Below are 16,911 nucleotides of genomic sequence, written 5' to 3' on the forward strand. Positions count from 1 at the left end.
ACACTCAGCTTTTCATATTCCTTGCCTATTTCAATTGTCTCTTAATATGTCTCTTCTCTACCTCCAATTTTACCTAATTTCAAATTCTCTTTCATACTATATCCATTTTTTTTTTAACGTTTCACTTTCATTATGTCACTTATCTGCTCAAAATTTTTGGCTCCCCTACACTATAAATTTTTTAGATTAAGCTTAGTTTTCAAAACCCTCTATGATCTAGTCCTAAGCAACATATCTAATTGATCTAGGGTGTACTCACTATCCTCAAAGTGATCCTTTTTAAAAACTTTTTTTTTTAACATTGTGCCTCCAGTAAGGCAGTTTTCCCTTAAATGGGATGCTATTGTTTTGTTTTGTAGCTTATCTAAATCCTCCTCACATTTCAAGATCCAACTCTTGCTCAGAATAATTTCTACTTCCTCCAGTAATACTTAGTCTTCTATCACTCAGAAACCCCTTCTACTGCCTTGCAATATTAATGTTACTGTTTCATGTATATATGTCCTATCTCTTGGTTTTGATTGTAAGCTTCCTAAAAATATCTAGGAGCTATATTTTACAGTTACTTCTTATTTTCCCTAGCACAATTCTGAACAAAGAATAGGTTTTATAAACATTTGGTGAATTGGGAGCTGTTCTAAATAGCTTATACATATGAAACAATTAACAGAAACATAAAAAGAGAATGAGGGAACATAGGTTGTCACTTAGAATATGGATATTCAGGAACCAGAACCAAAGAGATTTTATTTGAAAAGAAGCTTTCTCAAGATAATAGTTAATTGATACTCAAAAATTTGGAAGAACCATCTTAATGGCAGGCTATGATATGATTCAAAGAAAGGGTTCCTTACCTTTTCCTCTGAAACAGAAGCTTCTAAGAAATCAGAGATCTTCAAGTGCCTCCAAGTTCACCCTGATGTCCGTAGATAACTCTTTCATATGTTTCTGATAATTCTAGGAGATGAGAAAGAGTATGGTGACTGATTTCTGAGACCTCTTTGGACACCATTCTTGTGTTGTTAACTAGATGTTCACTGTGTGCTGTTGATTCTTCCTAGTTCCATATTCCCCATCACACCTGACTCTTTAGTATATCAGGTAATCTTAGAAGTCAGGTAGAATGAGGAGTCAGGTACTCCATGTGCCCTGGAGCTGTCTGTTCTCTTATTACAGTTATCCTTTCCACATCATGAGGAATAAAAGGAGTGGTCCCCCCAATCTGGAAAATCCATGTAAAAATTTTGGCCCTCTGTTTTTACTACAGAAATCTGAACTATTGTGGCATTAAAAAATAAAATATGTATTATGCAATACTATATATATATTTTATGTATTTCTGAATAATCTGCTAGTCTTTGCGTGTTGTCTATGAATTCCACAAAACTCCCCTCAAATTCCCAATTAATTTTTTATGCTGATTCATGATATATTGAAATCATGATGGGGAAAGTTATGTTGTGGAAGGGATAACTGTGCTTTCAGCTTTCCTTCTCTTATCTCAATGGATAAATGTTGGGCAGCAAAGAAGGCAACCAGAAACTGGTGACTTCTTGATAATAACAATATTAATTAATAGCTAAATGTTGACGCTATTCCAACTGTTGCTGCTGCTACCTAAGTAGTTAGCTACCATATATATAGTGCTTAAGATTAGTAAAACATTCTACAAATGTTATTTCATTTAGTCTTTACAATAATCCTAGAAGGTAGTTGCCATTTTTATCCTCATTTTATAGATGAGAAAACTGAGACTGATAGAAGTTAAATGACTTGTCCAGCGCCATATTGCAAATAAGTGTCTAAGATAAAATCTGACTTCTATCTACTGTCCACCTAACTATCTCTCAGAGAGGTAGAATGTGGAGAAATATAGTGGTTCTTCCAATCAAAATATGTAGTTTTATTGATTTTTATTCATATTGGTATATAATGTGATTATGGAATATATCAATATCCATTTTTGTCTATTTCAGCATGTCCTAGGAATGAGACACAAAAGCAGCCTAGAAAATTCTGGATTAAAAAAAAATTCACTGGCATATGTGGTAGCCTGAGTTTCAGCATGCAGTTGTAATTGGAATGGGAAATAGGGGGACTGTATCCCCACATTTACTCTCTGGATTCTACTTTGATACTGGGCTCCCCACTATTACTTCAATGGTAAAGATTCAAAGCCAGGTTGAAAATTCTCAAAGGTCCCTGATTTGGAGAACTTTTGGCAGTAATTTTGTTGGATTTCTCGAATTTGAATCAAATTCATTCAAGGATCCCCACACTTGTTCCAAACCAGTTTATGTGGTCATGGAATTGATCCAACCATAGCTTGTCCCTTTCTATGACTTCTTATTATTCCATCTTTTCTCTATTCATTCTTTGGAACTCCAGATTCTTTGACACAATGGATAGGGTTCTGGGCCTAGGTCAGTCCAGCCTAGGTCAATAGCTATGGGTCTGGGACAAGTCACTTAACTCTGTTTAGGGTTATATAACGTAAACTGGAGAAAGAAATGGCAAACCAGTATTTTTGCCAAAAAAGCTCCAAATGGAGTCACAAAGAGTCATTCACAAATAAATAACTAAACAACAACAAACAGCAAACTTAGAATGATGATTTTAATTTACCACTGTGGTGTCTGAAGGTAGGTTCCTCTCTGAAATGGAATCTGTGGGGGATTTCACATGACATACTATAAAGACACTACCATATTAGACCAAATAGAGAATGTTTGATATCTTCTATTAGTTCAGAATTATCAAATAATACCATTCATACAAATAGGGATTTAGAGTCAATTTAGAACTTCAACTTCGGGGATCAGAAATCATTTTTAAAAATGTTATTTTTACTGATACTATTCCTTAAATATCAAGTCAAGTTGATAAGCATTTATTAAGCATCTACTTACATGCCAAGTCCTATACTAGGTGTTCAAGTTTCAAAGATATAAACAAAACAAAAAACAAGAACAAAAAACAAAGATAAAAAACAAAACAAAAAATAAGAACAAAAATGTTCTCAAGGATCTTACAATCTAATGGAGGAAACGATATGCAAAGAATATTATACAAACAACATATAGACTAGATAAATGGGAAATAATAACAGAGAAAAGGCATTATCATTCAAGGAGATACAAAAAAAGAACAGCATCCCAGGAATAACAGACAGATAGTGAAAAAGTAGAATTGCAAAATGGAGGGTCTTTTCTAAGAAATAACTTGAAAGCCAGTGTCAATAGATTATAGAATACATGGAGAAAAGAAAGGTGTAAGAAGGCTGGAATGGCAAAAACAGGGCAAAATAATAAGGGTTTTGAAAGTCATCAGAGGGGGTTCCTAAGTAGCACAGTAGATAGAACACCAGATCTGGAGTCAAGATGACCTGATTTCAATACTTCCTCCAATCCAGTCCAGTCAATGTGATCATGGAAGAACCAACCATAGTTTTGTCCTTTCCTGTGGCTTCTTAATAAGCCCCCTCTCTTTTCCCTACCCTTTCTTTGGAACGCTAGATTCTCTGGAAGCTTCATTACTTGAAACATTCCAAGCTAGAAACTTTTTTGTTTTCTAGATGAGTGGAGCTGTGTGACCTTGGGCAAGTCACTTAGTTTTGATTGCCTCATGAAAAAATAAAGAAAATAAAGTTATCAGAGGATTCTATATTTGCTATCCTGGAAGAAATAGGGAATGATTACTTAAGAGACTATTGAATGGGGGTAGGGTAACATGGTCAGATCTTTAGGAGATGAATTTGACAACTGAGCAGAGGATGGTCTACAGTAGGTTATTGTATCAGTCCATGAATGAGATGGTGAGGACCTGTATCAGACTAGTGGCAATATCAGAGGAGAGAAGAGAACATAAAGAAAAGGTGCTCCAAACATAGAACTGATAGCATTTCATTTAAAGATTAATTATAATTTTAATTATATATGTTATATATGTATATGCACATTATATTATATAAGAGATAAAATAACTTTTCAAAATAAACAAACTACAAAATACATGCTGTCTCAAATATCTTCATTCAGTTTTAAAACCATTAAAACAGTGAATAAGCTTAAGATAGTTTTATCCTGGATTCCAGTCCTAAATCTATAATGTGGCATAGTAATTGCAGGACTATTTCTGCAGAGGGTTTTGTAGAAGTTTGAGAAGGGATGCACTTAAGAAGGCATAGGAAAGTCAAAATACAACAATAGATATAATTGTTTTTCAGTTTTCTTTTCTTTTCCTCAGGATATTATATACAGAAATGACATAGTTTGGGAAATGGATGGGAGAAGAAGAGAAAATAATAGGAATTAAAAAGTTTGAAGGAGGAAAAGATGGAGCATGTTGAAATTCTAATGTTCTCTAGAGAGATAGCAAAGATAGTAATTTGGACTTGGAGGCCACAAGATTGGAATTTAAATCATCATGTTAATATGAAAAGTATAGTTGAAAATGTGTTGATATAAATTTCTTTTTGTAGTAGGAAAATTAGAAACAGATCTGACTTACTTCCAGCTTTAGGTTTTGTTACATGTTTGCATACAGGAACATAGTATTTAGTGTTGTTCCTGCATTTCTTTAGATCAACTGATGTCTGAATCACCAGTAGTTTTGTTATGTTTGCAATACCTTGTATCTAGAGGGTAAAAAAAAATGTAAATTAATGACTGAATTAACACTACAGTATATTTCAATTAATTTCAATATATTTCAATTAAAACTGAGCCTCCCTCCTCAGCGCACATTTTCCTAGATTAGTTAATGCTTCCAATTGGTATTTTTAAGTGGTAAGAAAGCAGCCTAAGTAACTGCTGAAAATTTTGGTTCATTACCATTAATTATCAGTCTGGGAGGACCTTGTACAGATCAAAATCCAGTTATTGGGTTAAATTTTTTATTCATCTGGTTGGTTGTTTTGTAGCTGGTTGTTGTCCTTCATTGTCGAAAAGGACAAAAATGACATTACTTTGTTAGAGTTGAATTAATGTGTCTGATGGTAGGTATCAGGCTAATATGAGCTTAGAATGTTCTGCCACAGGTTGACACAAATAGTCCCTATAAACATTTGGAGTGGACTTTCTTAACTTTGCACATCCCACATTTCTTCTGAGCAAATTCAATTTTGCTTTGCTCACAGAGCACAGCATCTTTTCTAATGAGGGCACTCCATGCTGGGCAGTTCTGTGCCAGTGTCTCCCATGTCATACAAACAATTCTAAAGTTTTTAAGACCTTGAGAGTGTCCTTGTACTGATTTTTTTTTAACCATCTTGTGAGCACTTGCTCTGTGTAAGTTCTCCATAAAATAATCGTTTTGTTAAGCATACATTTGGCATTCAAACATTGGGGCCAACCCAATGGAGTTGTGCTCTCTGTAATAAAGTTGGAATGCGAGGCAGTTTTACTTCAGGAAAGGACTTCAGTGTCTGGTATCTCCTGCCAGGTGATCTTCAGAATCTTTCTAAGATAATTCAAATGGGAGCAATTCACCTTCCTGTCATGGCGCTGATATAATGTCCAGGTTTCACAGGTATATAACAATGAGATTAGCAAAACAGCTCTGTAAACCTTCAGCTTGGTAGTCAGTCTAATACCTCTCCCTTCCCACTCTTTACTTCAGAATCTTCCAAACAGTGAGACAGCTCAGGCAATGCTTGTGTCAGCATCATTACTAATATACACATCTCTGGAAAGTATGCTTCCAAAGTCAGTGAACTTATCCACATCATTCAAAACTTCACCATTTGCTGTAAATGATGGTTCCACATATGGCTAGTATGGTCCTGATTAATGGAATATCTATGTTTTCTTGGTGTTAATTTTTTGGCTAGTAGTGACACAAGCAGCAGAAAATTGATCCCATACTTTGTAGTTAGCATGAACTTAGTCTTGTAATCAGTATGAAGATCAGGGATCAAATGCTACTTCTGACAGAAGTATGTCTTTTAACTACTCTGATCTTTAGAACACTCACTAAAGCTTGGTTGAGAATTTACATTGATAGAGTTTTACAGTCCACAAAATTGCAGATCCTTGATATATCAGTATTACAATCTAAAGAGGATACAGTAACTTGAAAAGACATAGACCTTAGAAATAAAGATTTGAAAGGGATTGTAAAAATCATCTAATCTTTTACACAATGAAGGAATCTCAGCCATATTTCTAATGACAGAGAACTCACTACTTAAGAAATTAGTCTGTTGAATATTTGGACAACTCTAATTTTTAGAAGTTTCTTCCCTTTACTAAGCTGTATCTGATGGCCTATGATTTCTATCTATTAAACTTAGGCCAAACAAGTCTCTTGCCTTATCTACATGGAAACCTTTGATGAAGCATTTGAAGGTAGTGACCTCATTGAATTTATCACATATCAATGGTGGTATTCTTATTTCTAGACTAGATATTACAAATTCCTTCAACTAGTCATTACAGACATAGTTTCTTTCACTATTTGGGTTTTCTTCAATTTGATTCAATCAACATTTATTAAGCATCTATTATGCAAGGTTCTTTGTCAGGTGCCAAAAATACATAGACAAAAACAAAAACGGTTCCTCCTTTCAAAGAACTTAAATTCTACTGCACTGTCTAGTTTTGTCAATATACCTAATAATGTGACATTAAGATTAGAAAATCAAACATAATTGGCACATCATAGAATGGCACTGTTAAATCTCTTGCCCTAGATGATTTTATACTTCTATTAATAGGGTGTAAGATAACATTTACCTTTTTAGAAACCATATTGCATATGATCATATAGTAAAACATATGGAATATTAACTAGAGTCATATAAAACCATCCCTTTACCTGATGACACGTTTTAGGAATTAGTGTGGGTGCAAAATGTATTTTCTGTAACTGACAATCTTTTGCAGATCCATATACAAGAATAACATAGCTCACAGTTTCATCATAAATGTCAACTTTGGTATCTATTGGTACATCTCTCACATACACATTACAGAGCTGTAATTGCAAGTTGTATGACCAATTCTACAAGAAAAAAGGAAATAATATATTATTTGTGTATGAAAATTCACCTCATTTAAGAAATATAAGTATACTGTTTTTAGATGAACTGGAAGAGGGAAAGGTAAATTAGCATCTCACCTCATAAGCCAAAATTTCCTTGACTTTTTGAGCACCAATACCAAGTGACAACTTGAGCCATATTTTATATTCTATGGAAGGACAGCACTCTTTAAATGTGTCATACAAATGCTCTTTGGGGATGAAATAGGTCTGGAAAAGGAAGGAGGAAGATCACATCTAAAAGCAAAAATTTATTATTTCAAGACTCACATTAAGAAAGGTGAAAATATTCTTTGCCATCATGGTCTGCAGAAAATGGGTTTTCCAGTTTATAGAAATGATAGTGGGCTGTATGTGTGCTTCTTAATTTTGAAAATGCATTGTTTGAGGCAATCCACAAAATAACTAAATTATCTGCTGTGATGATCAGAATTTAGAACTTTTGAGATCCAAACACTTAACATGAGTGTCCCCAACTAAATGGTTCATGCATTTTGGTTTGGTTTTTTTTTTTTGTTGTTGTTGTTGTTGTTTTGGGTGAGACAATTAAGGTTAAATGACCTACCCAGGGTCACACAGTAAGTATTAAGTGCCTCAGGGCATATTTGAATTCAAGTCCTCCTGACTTGAGGGCCCTATCCACTGGGCCATCTAGCTGTCACCATGCATTCTGTAGGTATAAAAATACATAAGCTTGTAAGTATTATTTCTTATATCTATCAATAAGGGCAGCCTTAGAGGATGAGCTCAAATTTAAGTATTGCCTCTGATAATGTATGACCTTGAATAAATCACATTAGCTTCACATAATCTCTTAGATTATAACTTAAAATGTGTTGCCCTTTCTGTACCAGCAGAGAAAGTTTCTCCCCTAGAACTTTGCTACTCTAAAGAAATCACAAATCCAGACCTCCTCCATCCCCAAGTGAACTGAGCTGTCTTTGTTCTTTCATACCATGCTCTGTGCTTTAGTTATTGGTGTATACATAATCTCCCTTTTTGGAGGCCAAGGACCTGTGTTATACATATTGTATCACATATAACACCTGGCACAGAAATATTTTCAAACATTATATGAGTATGAGAACACTTAAAGGAAAAGGCATCATGTAATCCCTTTAGCGGAAGATCAATCTATCAACAAGCATTTACAAAATACTTACTATTGTTATTGCTCTAGGGCAAAAATGAAACCTGCTCTTAATCATCTTAATCATGCATCTCAATAATTCTTTCATTCCATTTTATTAGGGAGAACAATATGGTGCCCATATAAGGAAATTCAAAATAAATACAAAGTAAATGCAAGGGTTTGTTTTTTGTTTTTTGTTTGTTTGTTTTTTTTTTTTTGGGGGGGGAGGGTGTAAAGCTAGTAGGGAGAGAGGAATTCAAGTTGTACCTCATGTTGGCAGTAGGTACTTGAATGGAGTTTTGAAATAGGCTAGGATTCCAAGAAATGGAAGAAAGTATGGAGGATATCAGTGAAAAGACCAGTGATAGAAAAGTAATGAGATGTGTAAGAGACATTCAGTAGGATAGAATTGTACTTCAGGTGATGGTGGTTCTAAATTTTCCTTCATTCTTGAAGAGGACCAGGACATCAGAGAAGTGCTGCCATGATAGTCAAGTGAATTGGATTTAAGGGAGGGATGCTGTGCAAGGTCACTTCCCTCACTTTCCTCTCCAGAATCATCTGGGTCCAGTGGCCAGATGTAGGTCAGGACAACAGGAGATGGCCTGGGAATACTAGGCTGTAGACTTCCACTTTGGAAGCTGTGTGGATCATGGATTGAAGTGGGACAATGTATGGATAGATGAAAAAAAATTAGGAGACTATTGTAATAATGTAGGAGAGAGGCAGGGAACACCACATCTAAATTGCCATGATGGCTACATGAGGAGAAAGAAGAGCATAGATATAAAAGATTTTGTGAAGATTGAAATGACAAGCCCGGGCAATCATTACATCTATAGTATATAAACATTTCTAGTAATACTACAGTTTGGGTCTAAAAATTGCAATTTATTAATTCTACATGGGACCTATGAGATGAAGTGAATGAAAATTTAGAGTTGGCATTATTTTAGGATTCATACATTCATGCAAACTAAATAGTTTTACCTCCAGTCTCACATCAGAAACACAAATATGAGTACAAAGACTGAGCAACATCTGAGAAATTGTGCCCTTATCTTTGGACAAGAAATCCCAGCATCTTAACTCCATAATCCCAATGAATACTTTCTTAACTTTTCCCCACACTTATCTCACTCCCTAAATTATATAATTGACAGTAAATGTTGTGAAATATGTTCTACACAATTTCCTGGGAAGAAAAAACAAGAAAGTTTTGTCAAAGGCAAAACACGGATTCTTCCCAAGTGTTTGGATTGAATGAACTAATATAGAGGAAAGCACATTGCGGTATGAAGAGCATGAATGAAGGAGACCTGGATTTTCATCTAGATTTTCATGCTAATATCATGTGATTTCAGAAATATAACAAATTCCCTGATCCTCTCTTTTTCCCTCATTTTCAAAATTAGGAATAATAATATTTACATAGTTATGTTAAAGGGTTTTTATTAGGAAAATATTTTGTAAAATGCAAAGTAGTAACAATAATGATGATATTTCCCTTCTTTGGTAGGCTGCTGATAAGATTATTCTTAAAGTAATAGGTTCCTTATATTATTTCCCCATCAGAACCTTTCTGGCTATTCACCATTATCTTTAGGTTAGAATGCAAACTCCTTAGTTTGGTGTGTAAAGCTTTCTACAGTTTAGTCCCAATATGCCTTTTGAACCATAATCCTAGTACTTTTCTGTTGTATTCCTGACAATTCAATAGTTAAAAGGAACAGTAATTATGATAACTGGTTCTTAAATTGGTTCAGAGCTCTAGAGCTAGGAATAATTTCAGAGGCCATCTACTCTAACCCCCTCATTATAAAGATGAGACCGAAGCCCAAGGACATTAAATGATTTGCCCATCTGTGATCTGGAATCATCATGTTTTAAAGTTTACAAAGTGACTTATGTATGTGAATTTGAATTTTACAATAATCTTTTGGGGCACATATTACATGTATTATTCTGTCCTCTTTCCCCCAGGAACATTAGTCGCAGAATCAGGACACTGAACACATTTTTATAATTGATTCCAAATTCAGAATTTTTCTCACTATAATGTAATGGATTTTTAGGAGATGGGATAGTTATTGGGGGTAATTGTTGTTCAGCATGTTCAGTCACATACAACTCTGTGACCCCATTTGGCATTTTTTTTTTTTTGGCCAAGACAATAGAATGGTTTACTATTCCTTTCCCAGCTCATTTTACAGACTTGAAAATTGAGGTAAATAGGATTAAGTGACTTGCTTGGATCACAAGCTACTAAATGTCTGAGGGCAGATTTAAACTCAGGAAAATGGGTCTTTCTGACTCCAGGTCTAGTGCTCTGATATGAAGAGTAGATAGGGAACATTTTATATTACCATGATGTTTAATTTTTTTTTTTACAGGAATTGTTTTATGCTTTTTAGGAAATTTAAAGAAATGCCCATCAAACTTTTCTCCAATGCAGCAATTGCATTGTATATATCTTGATAGTTCCATAGATTTTGAGCTAAAAGGAACTTTAGAGGTTATTCAGTCCATTTCTACAGATTCAAAGATACTGAATTTCTAAGATTTAAAGTGACATGACCAAAGTCACAGAGGTAGGAAATGGCTAAGCATGGATTTAGACTTAAGTCTTCCAAGTCAGCCTTCTGAAACACTTAACTTCAAAAACAAATTTATTAACAATACCAAATTCCAGTAGTCAGAGAGGTAAATTTTGAGAGGTCTATCCACAACGAAACAAATTACATGAATAGTGGTAAGATTTGAAGCCATTTGGTAATACAATGGACAGAGTCCTGGATAGAGGCACCTGAGTTCAAATCTGGCCCCAGATCCACTTATTAGTCACATGAAGCTAAGCAAGTCATGTAACCCTATTTGCCTCAGTTTTCTGATCTGTAAACTGAGTGGGATGAGGAAATAGCAAATCACTACAGTTTCTTTGCTAAGAAAACCTCAAATAAGATCACGGAGTCAGACATGGTTGAAAACAACTGAACAATAAGAATGGTAAAATTTAGTAGTAGCAACTAGTAGTCTACATGAAAAGAAAAAAAACTTAGAAAATCTGGCTACTATGTTTCAGTTATATAGTTAGGATATGTATTAATTATACATATATTCATATATTTACACAATTTGTTGTTCAGTCATATCCAATTATTGTAAGTCTTTCTTAGCAAAGATACTGAAGAGGTCTGCCATTTCCTTCTCTAATAACCTGAGATAAACAGAGATAATACCTTTCCTAGGATTATACAACTCATTTGAACCCAGATTTTTCTGATTTTAGGTCCATCCACTGAGCCATCTAGCTACTTCACATTTATTATTATATATTGTATTATACATAATACATAAACATATTATATGCAAAATGGCATGTATATATACTACAATAACCAATATTTATTATTGCATGTATTTACACAAAATCAATTGGATAGAAGAAATCATTTCAATATTGTGGATAATAAATTTAATGAGTATCACCCATGAACTAATTTGTTTGACATTCTTCCTTTATTATGATTATAGTGAATTTCATAAACTAGTTTCAGCAAAAAATTTGTCAGGTTGGGAAAAAATGTGGAATTTAATAAACATCTACCATATGCAGGTTTTGTTCCTTCATAAACATTTTTATCCCCTCATTCTCAAATCTCATGTAAATGTGTTAAATATAGGAGTATTTTTACTAATGGATTTACACATAATAATTTATAAGAGGAAGCAATTATCAGGGGAAGAGGAAGCCATATCCAAATGTTTCCTGACCTCTACTACAGTTTTACAGGTAGCAGTATATTTCACTGGTTCATTGGTTAAGCAGTTCAATTCTCCTAGGATTGCCCCACTGATGAGGTAGTCCGCATAAGCCATCTGATGGTTATAGTCACCCTTTGGGGGCATTTGGTCCGTTCTAAAATCATGGTAAGTACTCTTTCGCTGTTCAAAAGAAAGAACAAGATAAAGCATACAATTATTCTTTATTATCCTCTACAAAAGGGGAAAAAAAAACCATCCTAAATCCCTTAATGAACCAAACAAAACACCACTCCAAATAATCACAATTTGTACCTCATTTTCATCCTGTTCTTGAATATCTATCCTAATACTTTTGGATAATTTGACTTTTGCAATTTTTTATTTCTTTTGGAAAAAGTAATTCTTAAAAGATCATCACAAAATGGAGGGAGTTGGCATAAATTGGCAGGAAAATATCTCTTAAATGTCTTGCTTTTAATGATTCTTCCTACTTTGTGAATTATGCCACAGACACAGCTTATTATATGTGGCTAACTCCCTTTTCCCTTTCTGGAGAAGAGTAGAAGGCAACAACCCATATGCTGGGGCAAATGATAAATTTATTTATTTGTTTGTTTTCAATAAATGTCTGAAGTGGGCTGGCTCTTCTGCCAAATACTCAGTCTTATCCATATCAGTCAAATCGCTCTATGATCCTTTTCTTCTTCTATCATCTTGACCATCTATTTGATTACAAACTCCATGACATCCTAGATGTCAATCATAGATTACATTATTTGAATCTAAGAGTTCAAAAAAGAACCCCAGCAGGTGATGATTTAATCTTTTGTTTTAAGATCTTTAGTGAGGGAGAATTAACTAATTTCTGAAAGAATTCATTTTGTTTTGGGATAATTCTAATAGTTAGAAATTTTTATAGTACTAAAATTTCCCTCTCTTTACTATCTCTTTCACTTGTCTCACATAAATTCTCGCTTCAACAAAGCAATTCTCAATACTAATCTTCCTTTAAGGTACAGTTCAGGGACACCTCCTCTGTGTCAAGTCATTCATATTTTCTATCTCTACAAATTCTTTTGTATTTCCCTATTTGTGTACCAACTGGATCTCTTTGGAAACTTCTTAATGGTAAACAAATATTGCTTTTTACCTTTATATTCCTTACCACTTAATGTTTCTTCCATGGAATTTAATGGAATGAGCCTATTTATGATGATTATTATCCATTTCTGAGTATAACTGAAAAGATTAGTATGCAGTCATCAGTTTTCTCTATTCCACACAAATCTCTATAGGAGACATTTTGATATAATCAAAAATGTCTTGAACTTGGAACCAGAGTCCAAATCCTAATTTACAAACTGTAGCAGCCCTGGGAATTAATTATTTGACCTCTGTAAAACTTTGTGAATGTTAAAATTTAATACTTGGCTTACATAATCTATTACTACTTAACCCTGATTTATTTTTTCTGAACTGGCTTTTTAAAAATGCTTTTCTCAATAACAGTGCCTCCATGTCTATTTGTATAGGATAGGATGAGAAAATTCATAGGACTGTAGTGTTGAAAGAGACTTTAGAAGTCATCTAATTACAGATGAAGAAATTAAGGCCTAGAGAAATCAAATGTTTTAACCAAGGTAAACCAGGTAGTGAGTAGCAAGGGAAAGTTTAAAAAATTATAAAGTATTATAAAGTTTTGAATGATATCACCTTAGTGTAAAATTTGCAATTATGGATCTCTTACCTTTATCATTCCAGTGATAATCAAATATATTCCTGTCAGGTCATCACCTTCTTCAAATATATTGTTTCCACAATCAAAGGTCAAGATTTTGACTTTTTTCTAAAAATCACCAAATGCTCAGATAAGAATGATGTTTTTGTTTGCAGAAAGACAAGATAAATAACAAAATAAAATAATTTCAAAGACAAACTCAAAAGGAAAAGGTGAAAACAAAACATGAGAGGGTAAGAAGGGAAGTAAAAATAAATAGAAGTCAAAATATTACCTTACCTTAATGAAATTTATGTGGACTTCTGATTTATTTAGCCATGGAATATGGTATAATATTTCATCAAGAGAGGGAAGTCTGATAATGGGTTCAAAATCGAGCATATCTTTCTTTTTAGCAATAATTATCTGTGAAGCAAACCAAAAAGAGATTTGGTCTTGGCTAGTTTTGATGGAATCTTTAAAACAATTATTGTCAATATAATGACATTCCCTTTGTTTTTTCTTCTGAAATTTCCTTCCTCTTTTCTCTTGCCTAACTTCCCAATGATGATTCCTTTCCTCTTCTACTACTTCCTCATGTTGTCATTGCTCAGATGCATCTGACAATATTTTTATTTTATTTCTCCAGTATTATTTAACATAGACAATTGGTTAAAAATAACTATAACTTCAAAGAATCTTTCTAGCCTAAATGTTTTTATCTAGCTTTTAGTCAATGACATTGATAAAGATCCTTATTAATGAATCTTTACTGAACATCCTGATGTTTATGATCTTTCTCAGGCTCACATTACAATAGTGATGAGTCAGAATAATGGGTTTATCTTATTGTTGCTGGTGGTGATGTTCGTGTTTACTCCTATTAACACCTAATGGCTTGCTCAGCCTGATTTCAGTTGCTGGACAAATTCTATTTTCCAAGAACCTATATTTCAATATAAGCATAATAAAAATACATTTTCTAAGTATTACTTTTCAATTTTATGTCTCACATTTGATCAAATTCCATGTAGGGAAAAATTACATATAAGCATATGTAAGGATCCAGAGAGGAACTTCGCATAGAGCAACAAGAAAGTAAAAGGCTTTGATGCATAAGGCACCTGCATGTGATCTCTGCAGGGACCACCTTGTAAGCAGGAACTCTAGTCGCACTGAGAACGTATCATCAACAGGAGACGTCTTCTTCTCTTATTGGCTGTGTGTGTGACCTCAGAGACCCAATATAAGTAGTGGAGACTAGGAAGTAGAGGAGTGCAGGATGTGATCGAGACAATAAAGACTTGTGCTCACAAGCTCCTGTGTCTTGGTGCTCTGTTGAACAAGAACCACTGCCTAACAAGGCAATGGCCAAAGATGGCCGAAGACCTGGGATTAGGTAAAACCGGCAACCAGTGACCTGGGTGGTCACAAGTGGCAGCCCAACATGGGGCAGCACTTTCAGGGTCGCCAAGCCCAAGGAAAGGTCCGAGAGCCTCATAGAGAGATGAGAAGGCAGAGAAGAGTAATGGTTCTGGGTCTAAGTTTACCCGTGATGAAACTGGAGGACATAACTAGGCACGTAGCTCAAGTATATAAGCTAGAGAGTCAGATGGGTGATTCTCTAGCAGAGAACACATCTGATGAGGAGCAAGGGGCTTCCTCCTGGGCTCCAAGGCATCTACTTCCATGCCCACTGACTGCAGCTCAGCAAGAAAAAAATCAGGAGGATGTGAGCAAATTGCTTGAGCAGTTAGAACAAAAAGTGCAAGAGTTGTACCTATAGGTTGAGTCAAAGAAGAAATAAAAAGTTACTTTACAACAATTAGAACAAAAGGAAGCGAGATTAGAGCCAGAGAGGTAAAAGTTAGTGGGAGAACTAACTGAATACAATGGGTTAAATTTGGTTTTAAGGAATCCCACAAGTTTTAAGATTAGGAAAAATTTTAACTTGGGCAGCCAGATAAGGAAGTATGAGGAGAAAAGCAAGCAGAGAGTTGGTGGCCAAAGCCCCAGAGAGTGTAGCATCTGGAGCAGAACGAAGGAAGTCTTTTTTAGCATTTTACTGATTTATTTTGCTTGGTACTGCTCTAGGAGATCTGCAGGGTATAGCCAGTTGGGCCAAGTTAAGTATCTTAAGTACCATGGAGAGTTGACCAGAAGAGGAATTAAGTCCATTGAGTACCTTGCTGATGAGAATGGGTGTGGTGCTTTTCACATTCAAAGCTGGGATTCAATTCTGCCTACTGCTGAGCATGTGCCCTTAGGGTATTCCCCATCTCCTGACCCTCCTCCTTCAACTCTGCCTTCTTGGGCAGGAGGAGGAGAGTGGGAGGGGCAATGACACCATCAGCACCACCCATGAAGCAGTTTTGCCCACCCCCTATGTCTTCATTACAAGAGGTGGGACTCAGCTCCAGGCCCCAGGCAAAAAACGCTTGGGACTTGAGGGCAACTATTACACCCAGAGTGTCTAAGCAAACCTGTGTGCAAACCTGGGGATTGCAATGAGGGAGAGTAGAGCTGTATGCCCCTGGGACTACTGAGATATCTGCTGGAGAGCTGAAATCTGTCCCTGTCTGGCCTATAGATCCCTTGCCTCCAGGCACAGTCAGCTTAACCATTTTACCTAATGGTAAGCAGTGTCTATCCATAAACTGATTTAGGAAACTGGGGAATGCGTAACTAAGGTCCCAGTCACTAATATAGGTAAACAATGTGTGATCTATGACCCAGGAGAAGTAGTAGCATCAGGCCTCCTGATACACTCCTGAAGTGCAATTTGATGATATTTATCCAGATTTTGACTCCCAGCAACAGAATCCGGGAATTATGGCCTGCAGCTATTACAGCTGACTCTCCTATGCTCACTCTCTATGTAAATGGCATACCATTGAAAGGATTAGTAGATATGGGTGCAGATTGTACAGTCATTAGAGGTGCCAACTGGCACAGTCACTGGCCAAAGATTACAGCAGACACCCATGTCTGGTGTAGGAGGATCAACAGCAGCTGAAATTAGTATTACCTCATAGAGAGATGAGAAGGCAGAGAAGAGTAATGGTTCTGGGTCTAAGTTTACCCGTGATGAAACTGGAGGACATAACTAGGCACGTAGCTCAAGTATATAAGCTAGAGAGTCAGATGGGTGATTCTCTAGCAGAGAACACATCTGATGAGGAGCAAGGGGCTTCCTCCTGGGCTCCAAGGCATCTACTCCCATGCCCACTGACTGCAGCTCAGCAAGGAAAAAATC

The 16,911-nt window shown here is 35.3% G+C and overlaps 1 protein-coding gene across 1 annotated transcript in view; it reads right to left on the reverse strand.

Annotated features, from left to right (window-relative positions):
- Nucleotides 1-860: 860 nt before the first annotated feature.
- SLC9C1 (solute carrier family 9 member C1) overlaps nucleotides 861-16,911 on the reverse strand; it is a 77,536-nt gene continuing 61,485 nt past the window's right edge. The window contains exons 20-27 of the mRNA XM_051991204.1: nucleotides 13,956-14,081; nucleotides 13,686-13,784; nucleotides 11,948-12,118; nucleotides 7,120-7,251; nucleotides 6,817-7,002; nucleotides 4,510-4,636; nucleotides 2,626-2,666; nucleotides 861-957 (exon numbers count right to left, since the gene is read on the reverse strand). Coding sequence (XP_051847164.1) covers nucleotides 886-957; nucleotides 2,626-2,666; nucleotides 4,510-4,636; nucleotides 6,817-7,002; nucleotides 7,120-7,251; nucleotides 11,948-12,118; nucleotides 13,686-13,784; nucleotides 13,956-14,081 — 954 coding nt within the window. The 3' untranslated portion in view covers nucleotides 861-885. The remainder of the gene's footprint in view (nucleotides 958-2,625; nucleotides 2,667-4,509; nucleotides 4,637-6,816; nucleotides 7,003-7,119; nucleotides 7,252-11,947; nucleotides 12,119-13,685; nucleotides 13,785-13,955; nucleotides 14,082-16,911) is intronic.

The sequence above is a fragment of the Antechinus flavipes genome, chromosome 3 (assembly GCF_016432865.1).
Source record: "Antechinus flavipes isolate AdamAnt ecotype Samford, QLD, Australia chromosome 3, AdamAnt_v2, whole genome shotgun sequence".
Classification (NCBI taxonomy): domain Eukaryota; kingdom Metazoa; phylum Chordata; class Mammalia; order Dasyuromorphia; family Dasyuridae; genus Antechinus; species Antechinus flavipes.